The sequence below is a fragment of the Siphateles boraxobius genome, unplaced genomic scaffold, assembly GCF_051911475.1.
Source record: "Siphateles boraxobius isolate OS27281-9 unplaced genomic scaffold, OSU_SipBor_1 16, whole genome shotgun sequence".
NCBI lineage: Eukaryota > Metazoa > Chordata > Actinopteri > Cypriniformes > Leuciscidae > Siphateles > Siphateles boraxobius.
Genome location: NW_027508766.1, coordinates 10970903 through 10996281, shown reverse-complemented (window position 1 = coordinate 10996281; position 25379 = coordinate 10970903). Strand labels below are relative to the sequence as shown.

The window sequence follows — 25379 nt, the reverse complement described above, 5'->3', positions numbered from 1 at the left end:
TGTAATGCAACTAAATATTTTTTTAATTGGACTTAAAAGGAATAGTTCACTTAAAAAGGAAAATTCAGTCATCATTTACTCGCCCTCAAGTTGTTTCAAACCTGTATGAATTTCTTTCTTCTGCTGAACACAAAGGAAGATATTTTAAAGAATGTCTGTGACCAGACAGTTGATGGACCCCACTGACTTCTATAGAAATAAATACTATGGAAGTCAATGGGGTCCATCAACTGTTTGGTCAAGTCAGGTCACCTTTATTTATATAGCGCTCTTTACAATACAATTTGTTTCAAAGCAGCTTTACAGAGATAATAGGAAAATCATTTTGTAATAATATTGTTAAATATAAAATGAAATGTCCCCAACTAAGCAAGCCAAAAGCCATTGTCGACAAAGGCGAAGAAAGGCGAAAAAGGCGGTTACCGACATTCTTTAAAATATCTTATTTTGTGTTCAATAGAAGAAAGAAATACATACAGTTTTGAAACAACTTGAGGGTGAGTAAATAATGACAGAATTTTCATTTTTAAGTGAACTGTTCCTTTAAGTATCCAAGTACGTTTTAAGACCACTTTAATAGAAAAAAGAAAGAATATGTTTAAGAAGGTATAAAAGTGTCAATTTATGTGACAGCTTGATCTTCATCATTGGGCTGCTCACAAAGCCTTGATGCAGTCTACAATCCGTCTCTATTTCTGAAGCTCAGTAAATGACACCAAAAACATTCATGAAGCCCACATACAGGGCAGGATGAGACAATCATTCATGAATTTATGCAACTGTAAAGCATTGTTGGTGCTCTAAGCAGCTTAAAGTTAGTGCAGTGAGGGAATCGACTCACGGTAAAGACTTTCTCGGGCTGTCCACGCGCTCGCATGTTAGTGTCATGAATCTGCTTGAGGATCATCCAGGCCTCGTCGTGCTTCCCCACCTGAAGGGATAAGAAAAATCCCTAAGAGATTAACTGGATTAAGTGGAAACCGGAGCGCTAGATGACAGCCGCCCACCTCTATTGCCACGGCAGGCCCGGGAGAGGGGCGTAGGGTGTCACGACAAGCACGCGTCATTAGCTTCAAAGAGAGCCGTGTTCCCTTAAATCCTGTTTCCTCAGATTTTCAAGGCATTCAAGCCATATAAACTGAATTGATGGTCTTGTAAACATGCAGTTAGCAATAAAACAGTAGTTCAATTTACAACAAAATATCTGAGTTAAATAAGTAAAGCAAGATTTATAGTTATCCCATTTATTGACTGAAACCTCTCCTGTCCCCATGTTGAGAGAAATTGTGAGTAAGGTGCAATGTGTAAATTTGATGGATATTGTAGTTCAAGACTAAATGTGAGCAGGCATTTACTCATCTCACTTGCATAAAAACATTCAGTATTCTCAAAAAGAATAAAAACGTATTCTTGTAAATACGTAATAAAAAAGTAAATAAAATAAAAAAGTAATTAATGTTAAAGAAAACACTTTATGTATTTAATCTCACTTTATTAAAGCTCCAGTAGGTAGCTTTTGTAAACAAATATTTGTTAAAACTGTCATTATGTCCTGAAAGTAGAATATGAGACAGATAATCTGTGAAAAAAATCAAGCTCCTCTGGCTCCTCCCTGTGGTCCTACTGCCATTTGCAGAAATACACCTCTCCCGGTCAGAAACAACCAATCAGAGCCAGGAGGAATGTCTTAGCAGTGTCAATCACGCTCGTGTACGCGCTGATCACCCCTCTCTTGCACAGCGCGAACGCGTACCGTAGTTCGTGACTCTCCTGTTCGAACTCGTTCATCCAAATCTTTTTCGGAGTCATTTCGTTCATTCAACGAACGAAATGACTCGAAAAAAGATTCGTTCATTTGGATGAACGAGTTCGAACAGGATCTCGAACGTGCATCACAGAACAGAGCAAGGCGAGCATTTGTGCTTATAAAACTTAAAGTTTTTTATTTATTTTTGAAATGACCGATCATTTCGCTAGATAAGACCCTTATTCATCGTCTGGTATCGTTTAAAGCCCTTTGAAGCTGCGCTGAAACTGTCATATGGTCCTTGAAACGTTTGTGTCCTATTGAAGTCCATTATATGGAGAAAAAGCCTGGAATGTTTTCATCAAAAACCTTAATTTCTTTTCGACTGAAGAAAGAAAGACATGGACATCTTGGATGACATGGGGGTGAGTAAATTATCAGCAATTTTTTTTTTTAAAGTGAACTAATCCTTTAACGTTATCTTAGTAGCTATTTATAACTTATAGAAAGAGTGCAACCTTATAAAGTTACATGTATTGCAAAATACATAATGATTTGAGGACCAAGTTTGTAGTCAAAGTATGAGCAGGCCATAGTCAATGTAAAGCATATTGTTGATGTTTCGTCCCTATTAGTGAATGTTCCATCACGGTTTATAATCCGCCGTCAGCGGTGGTCCTGCTTACTAGCCTGCGCGTTCACGGCAGGCTCCGCTGTGGGGGAGGAGCTGTGGAGGGAGGGCTGTAGCACAGCAGAGAGCAAGGGGGTTGGACCTGTAAGTTGTGCTTGTTCAAATTTTCAGGCTCAGTCAACATTTTCTCAAAATTCCCTACTGCAGCTTTAAGCTATGTCTTTGTTGCTGACCTATGATGATCCAATTCAACCATACTAATAAGCAAAATTACTAGATAAACATCACATTTTGTGTTTCAATTTTTTCCAATTTATTTATTTATTTTTGTCAAAATAAGATTTTTGAACTGTCTTCTCCTGTAACTTACCTATTCTTCTGCAATTTAGAATGGCAACACAGCTGAAAGGTTTGTCTGAGCTGTGCCCTCTACTTTACAGGGGGGAATTTGCATTTTCTTCAGCCTGAGGCTTATTCATCTTTTGACTTTTGGTGTGAAAGGGCCTTTACATGTGCCAAAAAATAACTTTTTGTTTAAAAATACAAACAAACCGCCCAGCCCAGATAAGAAAAAGTAACTCAAAAGTAACATAATGCATTACTTTCCATAAAAAGTAACTAAGTAGCACAATTAGTTTACAATTAGCACAATTACTTTTTTATGGAGTAACACAATATTGTAATTCCCATACATTGATTTATCTGTGGCGGCCCTCCACAATGTCAACATTGACCGCCACAAACAGATTTCAGCGCTTCCCATTTATTAACTAGACTGTGGCGGCCTGAAAATATTTTTAAACTTCTCATAATACAGTAATATAAAAGGTCTTCAATGTCGTGTTTTGTGTCATTGCTGTCAAACAAATTAAAATTGAAAGTGCGATAAGGCTTTGTGTAATTTTTAAAAGACTCTGTTTGTGCTGCGAAGAGAAGTGCGTACTTATATCTGTAGATGTACTGAGTTTAGCATGCATTTGGGAACGGAGTAAGCACCAGTCACTCATTATTTTCACATTTGCATGACGATTGCAGCACTTCACTAGATTTTTGATGAGACGCGTTTGTAAACTTGTTTTTCGTCAAAATAAACGCTGACGTGTTTAACTCTTTCAAGTATAGAAATTTGGATTATTAACTAATTATGAAAGTTTCATTTATTTTTCAGTGGATTTTTTTTATAATATATGGCTATTACTCTCATAGGAATACCCATTTAAGGTCTTGGAGTCTCTAATAATGAGCTGATGACCTGAATGCAAAATGTGCAGTGAGGCACTGGACATTTTGGAATGTGGTTGGGAACAAGTGTAGACTGAGACAATGGCTGCTTCTGAAAACTTAGGCAGCAGACTTGTGGCCTCATTGCCCTATCAGGCAATGACTTTGCAGGCAGTGTTTGCGCACGAAGGTACCTCATGAAACTGATTTCGGTTTAACTGTAATCTGTAACGGTTTAATGATCTACAGCAAAATAGAGCAAGCTTTGGTGAAAACTAAGATAATGTTTAATGACTACAATTGTAATTTCCCACTAGAAATGATATCATAAGTGGAAAACGTTGATCAAAAATGTACTTTTACACAGAAACTGATGACCAGCCGCAACTTTCAGATGCCATCTTTATTTTTCTAGCACAACTGTCACAGAATGGAAAGCACAGGATTTTGGGATATCAAAGGCAGTGAAGGATACTTCTATGCTGCCTTTAAAAAACGATCAGATGAAGGTATGTCAGGAGACAGGAAGTAAAACTAACATTGCATTTGGACGTCCCTTGATGCCTTCCAAACTTGGAATGCGTCCTCCGAAGGCAGCCTTTATCAGTTTTTGGACGCAGACAATATCTAATATAATATCTAACTAAAAAGAGGTTTGAGTCTTCTTTAAAGTTCAGGTACAAGTCAATGCACAGACTTTTTTCTTTCTTCGATTTGCATACTGAATACAGGTTGCAGCTCTTAATTTTAGAATGCCAAAGTGGAAAAGATTGATGAATTTAACTTTAAAAATGTACAAAATTTTCTTACAGGGGGCATACCGAGGTCCATCCACATATTCACAAAATCCTGTGGGAAACAATGTAATGCACAGGGGTGCACATAACTTTTTGGGTCTGGTTCTCAAGGGAGCACCTGGAGATGCTGCTTGGTACTCACAATTTACTTTTCAACCTGTCGTCATCACTTCCCTCCTGACTATCTTCTTTTCTCTCGAACATGGTAGATGATGATGATGTTTTATATTTTATTAAAATTAATGGCACAGACAACAGCAGGAATATTAGGCTGCTTTCACTTCATGACCAAATCCACGGACCCAATATACTGACATACATCCGGTTTCTTTCTCAACCGTTCACTTATGACGTATCCAAGAGAATACTTGCCGAGATGGGTATTTTGAAATAATTTGGTGTGTGTCCGTTCAATCCCAAGTAAACGCGTAAGAGGAATCAATTCGGTGTTCGAACGCTGTCTGAAACGCGCCTCTCTCTATTCTCTGCGTGCGCACGCTTTGGGTGTGTGCGCAAGTCCAGATTTTCGCCTCTTCTTCCACGTTTAAAATCGTTTCAATGAGAAAATTGGCAAGACAAAACGTTCAAATGATAAACTTTCACTCTATGATCAGCGAATCACATGTGTGCCGAACCGTGGAGGTCTGGTCTGTACAGATCACGGAGAATAGCGAAGTCCACACCACAACTATAACGAAAATCTTCTACTTACCTCCAAGTAGAACCTCGGGCTCTCCGGCATGAACATTAAAGCAACCACGGCACACAGGCAGGGAAGAGCACACACCACCACAAACACCCTCCAGCTGTGGAACTGATAAGCTGAGCCCATACTGAAACTCCAGCCTAAAAAAAAAAAATACATCAAACAATTTTTCATGTTATTGATCCAGCACAGAAAAGGGCAAGGCTGGTAGCACTTCAAGGCGTAAAACTGTAGGATTTGAACTGGCAACATTTGTCAATAACTGCGGGCATGTCACAGTGATTATGGTCTGTGTGAATACATCCATTTCATTTGTCCAACGCTGATTGATTACATAAATAGTGAATCTTGTGTGTTTGTCTTAGGAACTGAAAACCATCAGAATTAATATGTGTAACATATTGGGTTTCCTTTTATAATGCAGTCCTGATTTTAGTTAGTAACAAAAGAATAACATAAAGAAAAGAAAAAACCTGAATCTTAAACAGTGTTATTGTTAACTAAAACTATAAAAAAAATGTTTATTTGAATAAAGCTGAAATAAAAATAAAATATAAATATTAGACAAAAACCTTAAACTTAAAAAAATTGAATGAGAATGTTGCATTCGCAAATAACTGAAATTATTAATGTAAATCTAAAATAAAAAAATATTACAAATATTATATTATTTAAAATACTAAATGAAAAAAAAAAATCATTTTTAAAAATTAACAAAAATTACAAAAGCACAAAAAATTACTAAAACTAAAATCAAAATTTAAATATGGAAAAATAAAACCTAGTACACCATTGCCTTTATTAACAAAGGTTTCTTTTAAGGCCTCAAATATCCTAAACACCTAAGAAATTAATACAACATTCAATAATAAAAGGGACAGTTTAACGTAACATGTTTGTGTAAATGTTATATATATATATATATATATATATATATATATATATATATATATATATACACACACCTCCAACCAGACATATTTTCATGGACATTCTGTGTGCAGAAATAATTTAGAAATTGTAGAAAATCTAATTGCTTCATTTACAATATCTTGCGTTTATCTACATGGCAAGACAGTAAAGTTTTGGTTAAGTGTATGGAGCTTGATATTCATCATAATATGTAGGCTAGAAGAGAACAGAGAGCCCACTGAGCTACAGGATTGCACAGTTATGTTATAAAATTTTTAAGTGAATGCATATAAAAGGACTAATCAACACACACTATCCAAAACTAATCAACACACACTATCCAAAACTATTCCGCATTTCTAAATTTAAGTGGTGTCAGGCAGGTTTCTGAAATCAAGTAAAGCAGCTTTAAGACTGTCATCGACTCCTAAGATGAAAATGCTTTTGTCTCATTACTTTACAGTTTAAGTGGTGCTTTTTCTACTTCTCCACCATATGTATCTTTTTCTTTACAGTAATGTCTGAAGCGCTCAGCTGTAAAACTGTGTGGGGTGCTAATGATGTCATTAAAGTAGAAATGTCCCATTGAAAGGCAGAAAGTACCTTTCAATGCTTCAAACGCAAGGTGGCCATTAAATGAATTATTTATGTTTTATGCATGATTAAAATAAGACCACAAAAAAAACTTTTCAATAAAGTTTTTAGGGGTGGACACCCTCTGCCAATTTCTCATGCCCCCCAAACCCCACACCCCATCACAAGGACCCAGGAGAATGGTTGTAGACATTAAATACCCTATGTCTAAATAAACACTGTGGTATTTTATATCAAATTTAGCTGTCATTTGGTAGATGCTAGACAAACTAGACAGATGCCAATATGCCCACATTCCTAAAAGTCACTAACATAACAGCACAAAGTAAAAGAAAAACCCAAACTATATTAAATATGGGTAACATACAATTTTATAATATGCAAAGTAAATATAAAATCATGAGTTTACAGCTAATGATGGTATGATGATGGTGGTTTACAGAAGATCGTGGTATAAATAGTGGTTTAGGTCCGTACCGTAGAAAGAAACTCTAGAAATACAGCATGGTAAAACCAGTCACTCAATGTGTGTGTTCATTTGTGCATCTCTGTGAGGACCTGTGGTAAATGATGACGGTAACATTACACTGCAGTAAGTCAGAGTTATGAAGATGTGATTGCGGCAACAGGCAAGCCCAGAGGGTTAATGTTTCGCCATGTCATTGCATTGGAAATCTCATTACATAGATTATGTGCATAATTGACTGAGGAAACGAGTGACTGAGTCAGCAGTTAGCAAAACCTACGCATTTGAACTGATGTGCAGTGACTTGCCAGCGGCTCTACTATGGCTGGCTTCAATGCAAATAAAACGACACACTCACAAACACACAAACTGAGTGAAAGTAAAAATGGAAAAAAATTCCACATTCACACTTTTGCTCTGTTATAAAACCTAGCATGCTGACTCCAGAGGCACTGAAACTTCATGTTGGCATGTATCCTTTGTGAAGAAATCAGTCCCAGAATAAATAAATCACTTATGAGGCTGTTTTACATGCATGCTGCCTTAGAAGGGAGCTGACTATGTAAAATGTGTTTACGTACACGTGCTTGAAGGTAACTCGTTCGTGTATGGATGTACGAACCGAGTAACAAATGACAAAAGAGCTTTTAAAAGTGTCAGGCAACTGATGTATTACCCATAGTGCACACATAGTATACAGCTTCGTGCCTCACATATTTGCAAGTCCTCTATTCCCTTGTCTCATCCTCAGACGTCACGCTCAGAGACTGTTGGCTGAACATCTGATGGTACACTTTACTGGAAACACTTCAGTCACCACATGTGTATTTTTTTTTTCAGGCACAGAGTCCCCCCCTCCCCAACAGACAAACTCAGAATCCCAATTTAATGTGCCTATGATTGTTTCCCATTGATTCCCGGCATACAGACTATAATATACACTCCCTAATACTCTTCTAGCCACTGTGTCTGACAGCTTGTCCCCAGCCTGGGCTCCACCGAGGGCCATTCATAAATGAAGCACCCCTTTCGCTTTCTCTCACAAGGCAAGGAGAAAAACCTCATTATAATCTCAAAAAACAAAGCGAACACCCCCCCCCCCCCCCCCTCCCTAAATAGGTGTGAAAACGGTCTGCTCTCCTCATCGTTTTGCCCGAAAGACTCCTCTCTATATCCATTCAGCTCCTTTCCTCCACCCCTTCCCCTCTATTCTATAATTTTGCCACTGATGAGTGCAGCTTATTTCCAGAGTAGCGGTTCTCATAAATCATTGGGCTATGCCTTCCCCCACAGGAGCCACTTCATCCTTTAAATATCCCTGCAGTGCTCTGTTTCTACATTAATCACTTAACCTAAAGCTCTGCTGTTCTCCGCTCCCTCACAGTCATCCCTGTCTGTGAGAGGACAGCCCACACCTGCCGGAGGAAAAGCAGACAGCTTGACCTAAGCTTGCAGAATACCTTGTTGTAATCGGACTGTCGGCCTACCTGTGTCAGGTGATACTTGATTTACAGGTTTATTCTATCGCTAGAACACATTTCTGATTCCTCAATACTTGAACTGTTAAAACAGAAAACTGTTAAACTTAAGTTCAAAACCTAACATAATACAAAATTTAATAAGACAGCTATTTGCAACAGTTCTACAGTAATACCACATTCAAATATATTACGAATGCAAAAAGTGAAATACAATCGAAAGAATTCGATGCAGCTGAACTCCTACACAGGTTTTAGTCTTTCAAAGTATAATTTTGTAATGTAAACATGGACTAAGTTACATATACTGTAGTGAATTCTAAACAGCAGAGAGTGTCATTCTTGTTTTGTAAAGAAATTTTACAAAAGCAATCATTATGCTAATTATGCGCATAAAGCTGCCTGTTGTTAGTGGGTTTAGGTCATTGTTTTATGAGTGACAATGTGAGTTTGTTGGTTGACAACCTTTGCCAGTGTTGATTGAGACTTAATTTGAAGTGATTTGATAGTTTTAGTGCATTTTGAGTGTGAAAATAACTGCTATGATAAGTTGAATGTTAGTTAGGAAAACTGTGAGAAGAGTTTTGAAAAAGTGACATAAGTATTGAGAAATGTGTCCTAGCGATTGTAAAAAAAAAAAAAAAGAAATACACTGTAAATGGAAATGAAAACAGGTATTATCATAGATTCTTGGACATGATTTTTGGACATGTACAGTCGTACTGCCATAGCATTTGTTGTACATGTATTATGGTAATGCCACAGTATTCTTAAAGGAACACTCCACCATTTTTTGAAATAGGGCTTATTCACCATCTCCCCTACATTAAAGGACCACTCCACCGTTTTTTTGAAATAGGGCTTATTCACCATCTCCCCTACGTTAAGATAGGTGGGCAAAAGCATTTTTGTCTCAGTGCAGGCATTGTCTTAGTTGGCAGCGCCGACGCTAGCTTAGCTTAGCATAAAGAATGGAATCATATGTTGTCAGGTAGCATGTCATGAGTAAAAATTATAATAAAAAAAAACGAATTACTTCTTGTGGCCTGTGTATTCACAACGAGCACAAATAGCAATTCAGATTTAGACTAGCTGATTTCCTAGGCAGATATTGACTTGGGACTATATTAGGGTGAATCACAGGCGAAGCACTGCTACTTGCTACTCGCAGTCATATCACGCAACACCTGAAATCCCCAAACTTCCGTCAACATACCATGTAACAATGCCATGTAAAACTCAATCAAACATTACTGTTCAAAAGTTTGGGGACAGTAATGATTTTTAAAGTCTTTTATGCTTACCAAAGATACATTTTGGTCAAAACTACAATAAATTTAAAATAACCTTTTTTATTTTCATATATTTTAAAATGTATATTCATGCAATGGAAAAGCTGACTTTTCAGCATCATCTCATATGATGTTTTCAATGTTGAAAACAGGTGTGCTGTAATTTATTTGTGGAAGAAGTGATACATATATATATATATATATATATATATATATATATATATATCATGATCCTTTGATGAATAGAAAGTTCAAAAGAACAGCATTTATTTTAAATATAAATCTTTTGTAACATTGTAAAAACCATTACTGTCACTTCATCAGTTTAATGCGTCCTTTCTGAAAAAGGTCATCCTTTTAAATACTATTTGTTTTATTTAATAGTGTAATATTATTACATTTCACTAATAAATTAACATTTTTGAAGTACATGATCTAGTTATCTTACCGTAGTGAGGTATGATGGCCCAGGCCATGGCAGAGGCATAAATCTCCCCTATCATCCAGAACATGCAAAGCCAGCTCAGATGTTCTCCACGCTTCTCTCTTGCCAACACCTCAGAAAAGTATGAGAAGACAATGGGCACCGCTCCACCAATCCTGAAGGACAAGAGAAGGAAGAATAAAGCAGAGAAGCACAAACTCAAGGCCAGTCCAGGGGGTATAAGTGCTCAGCGAATTAAGACAGCTGTTTTCTTTTTTATGTACTTCCCATTTGCATAATTTTGAAACACAATAACAAGTGTGTATCTGTGGACCTTTTTAAATTGTGTTTACAGTTTTTCTCAATTGCTAACACAATTCATGAAGCAATTTACCATTTTCTCACACCTATAAACACATTCTTAAAACTGCACACCAACTTGCACAAACCTCAAACTACCACATCAAAATCAAATATTTTAGTCAAAAACATATTCTCTTGTCAGAATTAAACTTTGGTCTCGGATGACACACAAAAACCTAACAAATACACAGACTTCTTTCCTCTCCAGTGAACACTAATGAGATCAATTCATAACACTGTAACAAAAACCTATTTTGGGTTTCAGGAAATATTTTGCAGCTCAATTTCTATTACAGTATGCAACATGAACAGAGGGGTCCAGATACAGTGAAATACTATACAACAATGAGCTTAAAGAAAATTTTATTTACATTGCACTACTGTAAAGCATACATTCTCTGTTTACCTTCCCTAGGCTTTCATTTCTCAGTTTTGCAAAAATATAGAACATGTTAAAAAATATTTGGCTAAAAATAAATTTGACAACCACGAGTTTGATGTTTACTGAACAAAGGGACATTTCCCTCATTGAGAGTACTGTTTCTGTGTACTGTAATTTCACTGTATGTGTAAGTAATATAAAATCCCTGTAGATGATTCTTTCAGCTCTCTCTCCAGTGTAAGGATGCCTTTTCTAAAGCACAATCACTTGTGCTCCTATTTATAATATCCTGAGATTCTGATGTGTTATCAGTTTTGCTATGTAATGTTTACACAAGGAGGAATTTGTCTTACTTGAGTACACATTGTGATGCATGATATTATGTGTTTGTTTTCTGAATGAGGTTAAGCCTGTGTAAAATGAATGCATTTTGTGTAGAATATTGAAGAAATCGTTAAGAAAATTGGTATGTGTGTGAAAACAGGTGAAATGTGTCTTTGTTTTGAGAACTGAATGAATGGTTTGTGAAACTGTGCCAACTGAATCAGTTATAGTGTGTTAGCAATCGAGAAAAACTGTATCTTTGTAATTTCTGTGTTGCCACCATCATCAAAGTGAATTGCAAAAATTTCAAGATGGTTTCCAAAACCATTTATGTTTATAATAATGTTACACTTTTAGGGAAATCAACCTAAAAATGGCTTGTACTGCACATTATGTTAGGATAGGCAAACAAATATTTATGACTGAAACACTACAAATGAAAAATGAGCTTTAACTGCTAAAAATAATCTACTGAGGGCTATGAAGAGCACTCCTCCCTTAACAAGTCAATTGTAAATCATTAATCTTTTAGATATATACTTTATATCTTGAGAAATTTTCATTTGATTGACGATCAATCAGGAAAACACTACCTGTGTAAAGCAACAGACTTGATTTAATTAAAGACTACTCTGTGTCCACACAAGAAAAACAAAACAAGTCTTGTCTGTGAGACTTCATTCAATTGATACTACTGCGCTAATTAGTGCCTGGTTTCTTCTTCAGATCAATATTCGAAGCAAAGATACTGAAATACAATGTAAAGCAGAACCTTCCAAAATGTTAGCATTTAAAAGAATCAAAGATTATTTAAATCTGGACTTTACCGACCTTCTCTGATACTACCATTTAAAAGTCAATAAGATATTTTATTTTGAGACTTTTACTTTGTAAAAAAAAAATTGTGTTACTGTTTCCACATATATATGAACTGTTTTAAACATTGATACAATTAATAAGAAATGTTACCAAATCAGCATATTATAATGATTTCTGAAGGATCATGTGACAATGAAAACTGTAAGTAATGAGGCTGAAAATGTAGCTTTACCATCACAGGAATAAATTACATTTTAAAACATATTTCAAAAGAAAGTTGTAAATTATAATCATTTTCACATTATTACTGTTTTTGCTGTATTTTTGATCAAATAAATGCATCTTTGGTGAGCATAAGAGACTTCTTTTTATTTTATAAAATTATCGAAAAATGGACATTCAAAGTTTTCTTTATCAGCAAAAATACCTATCTCTGTGTTGAAGGTTTGGGTTAACACTGCGAACTGTAAACATGTATGACAGCGACCTCATCCTGTTTTATTTTTGAAATATGAAATTAAAACTGAAACATTATTTTATACAGACATGATACTACTTATTGTACCCATATTTACCTTTTAATTAGCAACAACATCCTGTAAAATGCTCATATGGAGGCGCATGCTTCAGTGCAAGTTATTACAGGCTGAATGTGTTCAAAGATTCACAAGAACTCCACCATCAGAGAGACAAGTGCTTTAACCATGGACCAATAGACAGTGTCCGCCAGCAATGGAGAATCAGATACCCAAGAAAGCAGCACTGCAGAGGCTATTGATCCAGCCAGATGTAATGTATTGTCTGTCTGAAAAAGACTATTATCTAAATAATAGGGGAGACATTCTCGTTTTAGAGGAGGGTTGATAAAAGATGCCCATTGTATAGTTTCTCATGATACCAGCCAAAATTGCTTTCCAGAAACACATGTCAAGGTGCAGGTGGAGACTATATTTAGTAGTGTGTTAAATTGATCATTTCCATATATGTCTGTTTACACATGGGAGTGGCAGAGATATTGTTCAGTGTTGTGTGTGGAAGACTTCTTTACAAACATCAGAAGAATCCCTGTAGGATGTATGTTCTGAAAAATAGCCTATATTGAGGCATGATCATGGTATAAAAAATACATTCTACTATCAGTATAAACTATCTACATAAACAGTATTTTCTCACTTTATACATCTTTATATATATTTTTAATTTAATCAAAATACAGTAAAAGTACTAATATTGTGAAATATTATTATAATTTAAAATACATTTTAAAATATAATTTAGCCCTGTGATGGCAAAGCTGAATTTTAAGCATCATTACTCCAGTCTTCAGCGTCACATGATCCTTCAGAAATCATTCTAATATTCTAATTTGCTGCTCAAGAAACATTTCTTATTGTTGTCAATGTTGAAAACAGTTCCGCTGCTTAATATTTTTGTGGATACCGTAATCATTTTTTTTGTCAGGAATCTTTAATGAATAGAAAGTAAAACAACAACATTTATTTTAAATAGAAATCTTTTGTAACAATGTAAAAGTTTTTACTGTCACTTTGATCAATTGGATCCGTGAATAAAAGTATTGATTTCTTAAAGAAAAAAATCTTACTGACCTCAAACAATGGTGTATATATTTGTATCTATATGTTATTGTATTGTAGTGATGTACAGAATATAAAGTCTTTATGAAGATCCACATTTTGGACTTTTTAAATGTAAATGTCAATTTAATGTTGAAGGTGCAGGAAACGGACTCACCCTAAGCCAGCTATCGTGCGACAAAGCAAGAAGACGCCATAGCCCTGCACAAAAGATGATAGGAAGGCGAAGAAGCCATTTATGGACATACAAAGGAGCAGACACTGCCGTCTGCCCAATTTGTCGGCCAAGCTGCCCCAGAAGAAGGCCCCTACCATCATTCCCAGATACACAATGCTACCTGTAGTGAATAAGAGGAGAGGAAAAAAAGAACAAAGTGAAGCAGTAGGAACACACACCTCAGGCACAGAAACACACAGACTGAAGTTGCCATATTCAAGGAAAGTTTGTTTTCGCCTTCATTCTTGTTTGCGTGGTGATTTATATAAACAAAATAGTTTATATGCTGCTTCTTGGAACAGGAACTCCATTAAACTTTCAGTTGACTGATGTTTTCACCTGAGGACTTCGTTTGTTGTTTTCCAGGTGAAATGCAGGAGACTTTCCGTGATGATGCTATTAGTACAAGGGACGGTGAAAATTGTGATTACTTAAGTAGTCCGAAGGAAAAACAAATAAACATTAAAAATGTGTCAGATTTTAGTGATCCCAGAATTCTCTACAGAGGCTTTCTGATATCACTGTCAAATATGCTTTACTTTATGCTGCACTTTCAACATTAACTCCATCCGTGCAAAAATATTAGCATCTAAAGGATTTAACTGAAAAGGATCTGCAGAGATTGTGTATTGTAATAAGATGCCTACATATCTAGAGCACAGCATTAGGATACTGCAAATAAAATGTTGAATACAGAGAAAAACACAACCTAATATTTTGAATCTGATATTTTCTAACATTATTATTTTGATGAAAAATGTGCAGCTTTACAGGTACAATAAAATAAAATAAATGTTATTCCTCTTCAGCAGACTGAATTTTCTACAAGTAATCTAATTGTGTAAAAAACAGAAGAGGAGTTATGAAGGTAAAAGTAACAGTTCTTTATTAAAGGGTTGATGGTGATCTGGAAGATCGTCAGACAGGTGAATGATGGGCATAAGCAGTTCAAATGACAGTCTTAGCTGATGGGATATTTCTGCTTGCAGGGTTGAAGATAAGCATGATGAAGATAATGGGTCCAAGGCAATGAGTCTCTTGAGGAGGACGATGAAGGTAAGCATATGAAGGCGAGTAGTCGGGTAAGTGTAGAGACTGATGAGACCGGACAATTAGTGCATGTGCACGCTTATATGTGGTGCTCCATGAGCGTGTGGCAGGTTAATACTCAGGTGACTGGGAACGAGTGGGTGGAGCTGAATGACCTGGTGCTGAGGGCTTGTTGGCTGAAACCATGACAGTACCCCCCTCCCCAGGCAGCTCCAGATGACCGGATGCAGCGATGAGGATGACCTCTGCCTCGGGGTGCTGGATGTTGAGGATTGGTGGTATGGAAATGGGTGAGTACAAAAGGATTGAGGATGTCGTTACGTGAAACCTGTGATCTCTCCTCAGGACCTTACCCCTCCCAAAAGATATTCTATGAGGTTGCTTCGTCGCCAGGAGTCAAGTATGGAATGAACAGTGTAGACCTGGTTATCTTCTGCTTCGACAGAAGGACGTAAGCAGCACCAGGTCCTGTGTAGAGAAAAAAAGAGGGATGTTAAGGTTTTAACAGTGATACGTCGAAGCTGGGTGATATTCTGTACTGTCGAGGTAGGTTGAGCCGGTGTGTCACATCATTGATTTGGCGTTCGATGGTGAATGGGCCGATGAATCAGGGATGCAGCTTACGACAGAGCAGTCGGAAACAGATGTCCATGGTGGAGAGACAGACCTTCTGTCCCGGATGATAGGTGGGTGTAGCAGCTCTTCTGCCATAGGCCTGGGTCTTGTGTCTTCGGACTGCCCCTTGCAGATGGACATGAGCTGAGTCCCACAACCTCTCGCTCTCCTAAAACCAATGGTCAACTGGTACCTCGGATGGCGCTTCTGACCAAAGAAACCGGAGCGGTTGGTTGCCAAGAATGCACTGGAAAGGGGTGCATACTCAGCCCATGGTAGGAAGTGGTTCCGGCTATGTTGATGATGATGGCACTATGACCGCAGGTATTGTAAAATTTCTTGAGTCTTGCGTTTAGTTTGGCTGTTGGTTTGGGGGTGATAGCCAGAAGAAAAGCTCACTGATACTTCAAGAAGATGAAACACGGCTTTCCAGACATGAGAGGTGAATTGTGTGCCTCTATTCGACACAATATCATTCTGGTAACCCAAAGTTACGGATGACGCTATGAACCAGGGCCTCGGCTGTTTCCATGGCAGTAGGAAGACCTTTGAATGGGATGAGTTTGCAGGCTTTGGAGAACCGGTCGACAGCTACTAGGATGCCAATGTTCTCGTCGGATTGAGGTCTATGACAAAGTCGATTCCCAGATGAGACCATGAATGGTGAGGGATGGGTAAAGGATGGAGCTTGCCCTCTGGTAAGTGTTTCCGTGTTTTGGAGAAGGCACAGATGGGACACTCTCGAACGAATGTTGGACGTCCTGGGCCATAATTGGCCACCAGTAGCGTTCACAGACCGAGAGGGTCTGCTGGTTACCTGGATGCCCAGATCCCGGAGACAAGTGAACGGAGTCTATGATGGTTACACGTAGGTTAGATGGGACGTAAGTGCGGCCCTCAGGACTGCTGTGGTGGTGGTGCGGTGCTGGTGGCAGCTGTAATCTGATCATTAGGAGACCATTGGATCGGAGACACGAAGAGGGCTGAAGGGAGAAAGGTTTCAGAGGATGGTCGAGGTAAGTCTGGAGATTGAAAGTGGAAAGTGCATCCGCTTTAGTGTTCTTGTCTCCTGGATGGTAGTTGACTTTGAAGTTGAAAAGTGTAAAGAATAAAGCCCACTCCATGGAAGATACTCCAAATTGCAATGATCGGTGATGACCAGGAATTGATGTTTGACTCTCTCCAGCCAGTGTTTCCATTCTTCTAGAGCTAACGTGATGGTTAGAAACTCACGGTTGCCGATATCATAGTTTAGGGAGAAGAAGGCACACGGATGAAGTGGACCTTGTTCCCCCTTGCCGCTGTGAGACTACCGCTCCCACACCATTGTTGGATACATCCACTTCCACGACGAAGGGCAGATTAGGATTGGGGTGTTTAAGAATTGTAGCGGTGCAAAAAGCTTGCTTCAACCGGGGCGAAGGCCTTTGTGGTCGCTGGACTCCAGGATAGAGACTTGGGCCGATTACGGAGCAGTGACGTGATGGGAGAGGCAATCAGGCTGAAGATGGCGATGAAAATATCTATAGAAGTTGTCGAACCCCAGGAACTGTTAGCTATCTGATGGAAGAGAGTTCAGGCCAGTTCCTGACCACATGTACTTTCCACGGGTCCATTTGGATGCCAAAGGCGTCGATGATGTAACCCGAGAAATGGACGGATGGGCGATGAAACTTGGACTTCTCCAGCTTAAGATAGAGTTGGTGATCTCTGCGGTGTTGGAGGACCTGTGCAACGTGATGGTGGTGTTCGGCCAGGTTACGTGAGTAGATCAGGATAACGTCAATGTAGATGATGACAAATCTATGGAGCATGTCTCTGAATACCTTGGTCATGAAGCCTTGGAAGACTGAAGGTGAGTTAGCTAGCCCGTACGGCATAGCCCTGTATTCATAGTGCCAAAGCGTGTGATCACTCGTCGCCCTTAGGGATACAAATTAAACTGTAAGCGCTTTGCAGGTCCAACTTGGAGAAGATGCGAGAACTTTTCAGTTGTTCCAGGGCTGTTGGGACCAATGGAAGAGGATAACAGTATTTGAACGTCTGTTCGTTGAGGGCTCTGTAATGTATACACAGCCTCAAGCCTCCATCCTTCTTTGCCACAAAGAATAAGCTGGAAGCAGTAGGGGAGTTGGATGACTCCTTGTTTAAGAGCCTCCTTGATGTACTCATCCATGGCATTTGTCTCGAAAGATCGAAACAGGCATATTCTACCTTTGGACAGTGTGGCATCAGGTACAAGCTTGATGGCGCAGTCCCATGGCAGAAGAGGTGGAAGTTTTTCTCAGCTGCTTGCTGAAAACGTCCTGGAATGCCCCGTATTCATCTGGCATCCTTATGGTAGACTGCACTTCTAGACTTTCAATGGTTGTGGAGTGGAGATAAACAGTAGATTCCGGAGATGAAGATGAAGTGTCTTCCAGAGGAAGATGCATACAATGATCAGGACAGAACTCACTCCATTTGGTAACTTCTCTGGTGGACCATGAAATGACAGGTGAATAGATCTGCAGCCAGGGACCGTCCCAGGATGATATCAGTGGTAGAACCTTCTTGCAAAAGAAATGAGATCTCCTCCCTATGCATGTATCACACAACAGAAGGAAACAGATAGGTAAGTGAATAAACATGTTTATTTAAGCAGAGGGTGGAACGATAGTGGGAACCAGGGAACGGTGAGTCTATGAACACAGTTAATATCAGACGATGACATAGCTGGATGGTAATGACTGTTTCTATCTTTGCAGATGGTGGAAGAGAGGCGAAGGCTGACGAGCAGGATGACAGAAGACAGAAGACTGACGACTGGAAGTGGCAATCACAGATGAGTATTGGCGGGTAAGTGTTGCAGGTAGGTAGTCGGTGTGTTGATTATGGAGTGCAGGTGCAGTGAATCAGTATTCGGGTGATTGGGAATGAGTGGCCGCATCGTGATGATCTGGTGTTGTGATGGTGTGGCTGACTCTGTGACAACAGGTCTCCAATACTGAGCGTGATGGGTGGTGTGCAGTGCGGGATGACTCCTCGAGCAAGCAGCTTACCCAGGATGGAATGTATGTGCAGTGTTTGGGAACTAGGAAATTTCTTGATGCGGACATGTTAGAGAGGTTTCTGTGAGATTAAATTCCCAGCTGAGTCGATGAGAGCTTGAGCTGTAAGGGAACATCGAGGCGCATCACTGACACTGGAGTGCGTTTCAATTAAGAGATAGTTACGGGGAATTGGACAGCACTCACCATTGGTTGAGTAGAACTTACTTGACTGTCTGGTATTAGGTGATCTTTAGACCCACAGTCTAAGCACAGATTGTTGTGAATACACCGTTCACAATATATGGAATGAATTGGAATGATATGGAATGAATTGACCTGCATAGGTTTGCTAGGTGGTGCTGCTGGAGTGGCTGATGGTGTAAATGAAGAGGATTGCAGCGGTGGGATGCATTGAGCCACACAAATGGATCGTTGAATAAGAATTTCTAGTTCTACGCTGTCATCGTAAATCACAATTTGAAGTCTTAAATCTGGGGACAGACCTTAACTCTCCGAGGTTGGCTATCGTGCGGGCGCGATAGTCTCGCTTTTTTTCTTATCAGTGCAAAAGAGACTCAAATAGCTCTGTCGATTTTTGTCATACAGGCAAGTGTTATACATCATTAAAAACTGTTAAATGTCTTCTTTTATTTGTGTACACTAATAATAAAAACAAAAAGTAGTGTTTTTCGTAAAATAAAGAAAAAAAACATGATGCGCGTTCTGTCTTCTCTCTCAATGTGAAGTTCATTCTGAAACACAGAAGTCTCCTTTTTAAATGAACATGTACAACGACATGTACAGTTTCTCCAGCCCGAGCTCATTAACTTTTATGTTACCACACCCCCACGCGCACGAGCTGTTCTCATGCAAATGATCCACGTCAAGGAACGCAGAGCTGTTAACGCCCTCATCAGCTTTAAACAAAGAATCAGCGACTCCAGTATTTCTCTGCTTTTCATCAGTTTGGAAGACTGTTTGTGCTGTGGATTTACCTTGGATTTACCTCAGAAGAAGACGTTTTGATTATGAGAACAATTTTTAAGGTAAGAGACATAATAGTAAGTGTTTTATTTTTGCACTTTACATTGCAGCTACTAAACTGGTGCCAGCCTAAAATGTTATGAAATGAGATACAAGTATGCTGGTATGAGTGTTTATTCTAATATGGTGAATATTTTAATGTTTAGACCTGTGTTTACTGTTAAATAGTGTGTTTGTGGATATCTGCTCAAACGTAGATGTATAATTTAACAATAATGTTTCATAGTTTGGAGCGGCTCGATCGCTGCATGCGCTGAGTTTGGGTCTGAGTCACGCTGTGTGTTTGAAAAGCAAAACACGCCAAACTCATCTCATTTCATAACAAATAGAAATATTTGAAGTAAAATATGATAAAAATATATGTTTGTCTAGTGTAGTTTTACTGAAGTGTTCATTTTTAATGTTTTATAGGCTGCCTGCTATCTAGGCTATTGTTATTATTTTATGCAGCCCTACACATGCCTATATACAAGGCACAACAAACTAGGTGTTTGTATATATATTTACAAAATACATATACATATATAGACTGCCGTTCAAAAGTTTGGGGTCGGTAAGATTTTTTATGTTTTTAAAAGAAGTCACTTATGCTCACCAAGGCTGTATTTATTTGATTAAAAATACAAAACAAACCCTGTAATATTGTTAAATATTATTTCAATGTAAAACAGCTGTTTTCTGTGTGAATGTATAGTAAAAACCGTAATTTATTCCTGTGATCAAAGCTGAATTTTCAGCATCATTACTCCAGTCTTCAGTGTCACATGATCCTGCAGAAATCAGTATAATATGATGATGTGATGCTCAAGAAACATTTATGATTATTATCAATGTTGAAAACAGTTGTGTACCTTTTTTTTAGGATTCTTTGATGAACAGAAAGTTAAAAACAACAGCATTTATTTGAAATAGAATCCTTTGTATAAAAGTTTGTGTTTACATAATATATGTGTGTGCACTGTGTATAATTATTTTGTATATATAAATACACACACATGCATGTATACATATAAGAAAAAAATTATATTTATATATAAAGAATTTATATTTATATATAATATAAATTATAAATAAATATATACAGTATATAATTGCAAATATTTATTAAATATATACATGCATGTGTGTGTATTTATAAATATACAAAATAATTATACACAGTTCACACACATATATTAAACACAAACTTTTATTTTGGATGCGATTAATTAAATCTTTTCCCTGCCCTAATATATATATATATATATATATGTGTGTGTGTGTGTGTGTGTGTGTGTATGTGTGTGTGTGAGTGAAAAATCTAAAATGTATTCCCAAAATCGTGCAGCCCTTTAGTTTGTCTTGATATTAATATGTTTACAGGTGTTTATTTATTTATTTTTAGAAAGGGACCAGATGCCACTGGATGAGTCCTGCTGACTTCAACATTCACATGAGTGACATTACATGAACATTAGTTAAATTAAAAATCAAACACCTTCGACATGACAGGTATGTAGGCTACTATGTTTCAGGAGTGGCACAAAGGTGTGTGACTGTTTAAGTCTTTGTCTTTAGATCAGTGTGTTTACTAATGTGCTTTTTGTCCTTTGTTGTGTATATTTGGATTATGTTGTGTTGTAAATAAATCCAGACAATCTACAAGCCATTCTTTTTTTAATTTCTCCTCATTCTTTGTGCAAGGCTCCTCATAATGATCGGGCCTGATAGGGCCATTAGGGCAGGGTCTTTGTCTTTCTCAGGTGTAAAATGCATTCATATTAATGAGAGATTCACGCCTCCTCGCATAAAGCTTTCTCACACAAAACACGTCACACAAATTTTAAATCAATATATTGTCTTATCTAAATGAGTATGCAGGATTATTTTCACATAGATTTGGAGCAACTATTCTAGGCTACATGATACAATTTTCAAAAGTCTTGTGAAGAAATAATCACTATGGGTTCAATGACCTTATTTCAGTGACATTTGTTTTTTTGTTTTTTTCACAAACCACGCATAAACGTTATTATCTTAAAACTAAAAACTTTTACATACATGCTGCTGACATATTACTGTAGTAGAGTTTGTGCTGAATACAATGTAATAAGACTTTAGCCATGAAAATGTCACAAGTAACAGAAATAAGCACAAATGTCAGAGCATGTCAGAACATCTCTAGGACCCAGAAAACACGTCAGACCCCAAAGGTTAGTGAAAAGCTGTTATTAATGCTGCTTCGTTCAACCCACTTGGCACCGCTAGGGTGCGGAATTGCACAGCATAATCGCTCACTGAAGATTTACCTTGATGGAGGTAATAGAGTTGATCCTGAATCGAGGTAAGGTGACTGGTCTGTCCAAATACTTCTTTCAAATGTGTGATGAAGTTGTTCAGAGAACGAGTGAGTGGGCTGTCTTGGTACCAAAAAGGGCTGTCAATTTACATTCGAAAATCGAATGCACAATCGATCCGACCAACCAACACAAGTTTCAACACAAGAGACGAGTGATAACCCAAGTTCTTCGATATGGAAGCACTTCGGGTTTTGGACTGTAAATCAAACTATGAAGAAGGACAAAGTGGGATGCAAAGTGTGCGATCGTGAGTTCCCATATCACAGCAGCACTACAACTATGAGGGGGCATATGCAGCTTAATCATCCAGATGCACTCCTGTTTGTCATTGTGCACAAAACCTCACACCAATAAATCATCATAAATATTGCTGTCTTGTGCGTCTCAAGCGCCCTCTTTACGTTCGTCATAATGCCTGTTAGTTGTCCAGGGATTGGCCTATATTTGGCGTTGAAAATGGAAACTTTACCTTTAGACATGGAAAATCGATTTTACAATCGATTCAATGAACACTTATGTCTCAAAAATCGAACAGGATTTTTTCACAAAAGTGACAGCCGTAGTACCATATGGTGTTTGACAACTGAAGAGTGCGACCTGATAGGAGAGATATTATGTAGTCAATCTTGGCTTTTTCGGTTAGAAAACAATGAACCTGCATTTTGAAGAGCAACGAACTTTGTAGGAGAAATCCCCTGCAATCCTCTGCCACTCCAGAGAAGGTCGCTGGTTGGGCCATGGGACTGAATGATGTGACTACCGTTGAGGGAGTGGAAGGAGGAAGAGGAGACTGTTGGGGAATTTGGACTGCTTTAGCCAATGGATCGTAAAATGGATGGATTTTCCGATTCCATTTTGGTTTCATGTTTTGGTCTGGTCTTCTGTCCCGAAACAGGAGAGGAGACACGAAGGTAAAAGTAACAGTTCTTTATTAAAGGTTGATGGTGATCTGGAAGATCGTCAGACAGGTGAGTGATGAGCATAAGAAGTTGAAATATCCTGGGTCGAGGAGGGGTGGCTGCTGTCCGAGAGGGAGCGGGGTTATCGCTCCCGTTCACCGTGAGCTGGAGCCTGTTGCCGTTAGCCAGGATGGGGGTGGATGCGGAGCAGGGAACGGGGGACTCGCTGCCGGCTGCCCTCGACCGGAGGAGCCATCGCCATCCGCCAGGAGGCGGAGGAGCGTCGAGACGCCCCCCAATGGATGTCCAGAACGATCGCATGGCACCGCGAGTGAGTCTCTCAGCTGGCTGAGGAACGAGCGGCAGTGTGTCAGTGGCGTGATTGATAATGGGCGACACCAGGGGTTGGGGTGGTACTTAGAGAATACACATATGACCCGGAGGGATGCATATGGAGAACACTGGGGTATCCAGCCGCAGGTGGAATATTTCAACCCCAGGTGTGGCAAGGTGGCTTGCCAAGGGAAAGACACATGCTCAGAGAGGCTTACAGTGGAAATATACATGTGGGGGTCGCTCAGGAGAGGGACCATGCACACGGGAGGCACCTAGCCAACGTGCAGGCAATAGACACTGGCGCCAACGTCAGGAGGCCTGGAGGAACTCAGGGCTTTCGGAGAAGCTCACCTGAGGAGAATATCGCACATATCCAGTCCGTGGAGTGGAATGGCCAGCAAGCGAAGACACCTGAGCGGGTCCAGTACTAGCTGGTTGAAGCGAGTACATGAGAGGACACTGGTTCCACTCCGAGATTGTAGAATCGGGTGAATGTGTAGGTTTCGCCCAGCCTGCAGCTCTGCAGATGTCTGTTAACGAGGCGCCATGCGCTAGAGCCCAAGAGGACGCCACACTCCGGGTGGAGTGGGCCGTCACACCAAGGGGGCACAGTCGACCTTGCTGCTGGTATGCCAAAGCAATGGTGTCCACTATCCAGTGAGACAACCTTTGCTTGGAGAGAGCCTTTCCCTTCAGCTTCCCACCATAACAGAGAAAGAGCTGGTCTGAGGTCCTGAACACTGCGTTCTGTCTACATAGGCGTGGAGAGCACGTACTGGACAGAGTAGTTCCAAGGCTTGGTCTGCCTCATCGTCGGCAGCGCTTGCAGGTTCACCACCTGGTTCCGGAATGGAGTGGTAGGAACCTTGGGCACATATCCAAGCCGGTGTCTCAGGAACACGTGAGAGTAAGCCGGCCTAATCCAGAGCTTCGCAACTGAGAATGCGTGCAGGTCCCCTACCCTCTTGATGAAGGCCAATGCAACCAGGAGCGCTGTCTTCATTGACAGGAACTTATAGCTCCACTGATTAAAAAGGCTCAAGGGGAGCACTCTGCAGGGCAGTTAGAACCACTGAGAGGTCCCAAGAGGGAACGAGAGCAGGGCGAGGAGGAATCAGTCTCCTCGCTCCTCTCAGGAACCTGACGATCAGGTCGTGCTTCCCAACAGACTTACCTTCTACCGTATCATGGCGTGCGGCAATGGCGGCAACATATACTTAGAGGGTGGAGGGAGACAGCCTTCGCTCCAATCCTTCTTGAAGGAAGGAAAGCACGACACAGATCGAACATCTCTGGGGGTCTTCTCAGTGAGAAAAGCACCAGTTGACGAAGACGTTCCACTTCAAGCATAGGCGTGTCTCATGGACGACGCTCTCGTGAACGACGAAGTGAAAGTAGCCACCACCGCTGCTGGTAGGGTACTCAAACCTGCCTCGTCCCGTCCAGGAGCCATGTGTGGAGGCTCGCGAGGAGTACTAGTTCGGAGAACCAGGTCCAGGCTGGTCCACCCTGATGTTAGATGTACGCTACTGATGCGGTAATGTCAGACTGGGCTAGTACGCATTGACCTTGAGCAACGCAAGAGCGGTGCAGAACAAGGCATACTGCCAGCAACTCGAGGCAATAGAAATGCTAAGGGCGCTAATTCCTGTCCAGGAGTTTGCGGCAGCGTGTCCATTGCGCATGGCGCCCCAGCCCGAAGTGGAGGCATGTGTTGAGAAACAGCATACCAAGAAGCTCGTCCCAGGGGCAGTAGCCCGTAGAAACTGAGGTTCGACCACGGGGTGAAGGTCTGATGGCATGACGGAGTAACTGGTACTCGGAGCACGCCGTGTTGCCATGCCCACCTTGGGACTCGGTCACAAAGCCAAAGCTGAAGAGGTCTCATATGAGCAATCCGAACTGCGATGTTGCGGCTACAGACGCCATATGCCCCAGGAGCCTCTGAAAAAACTTCAGTGGAACCGCACTCTTGCGCTTGATTATCTCAGGCAAGTCAGCAGTGGCTGAGTGGAGAAGGCGACCGAGTCAATACCGAGAAAAGAGATCCTCTGCACGGGGCAAAGTTTACTCTTTTCCCAGTTGACCCGAAGGCC

General features: G+C 39.7%; 1 protein-coding gene across 1 annotated transcript in view; it reads right to left on the bottom strand.

The window, feature by feature from the left end:
* The window catches only part of sv2ca (synaptic vesicle glycoprotein 2Ca), a 72089-nt gene that overhangs the window by 2133 nt on the left and 44577 nt on the right, over positions 1–25379 (bottom strand). Inside the window, exons 3-6 of the mRNA XM_077231017.1 lie at positions 13909–14089; positions 10293–10444; positions 5109–5242; positions 842–931 (exon numbers count right to left, since the gene is read on the bottom strand). Of these exons, the coding sequence (XP_077087132.1) occupies positions 842–931; positions 5109–5242; positions 10293–10444; positions 13909–14089 (557 nt within the window). The remainder of the gene's footprint in view (positions 1–841; positions 932–5108; positions 5243–10292; positions 10445–13908; positions 14090–25379) is intronic.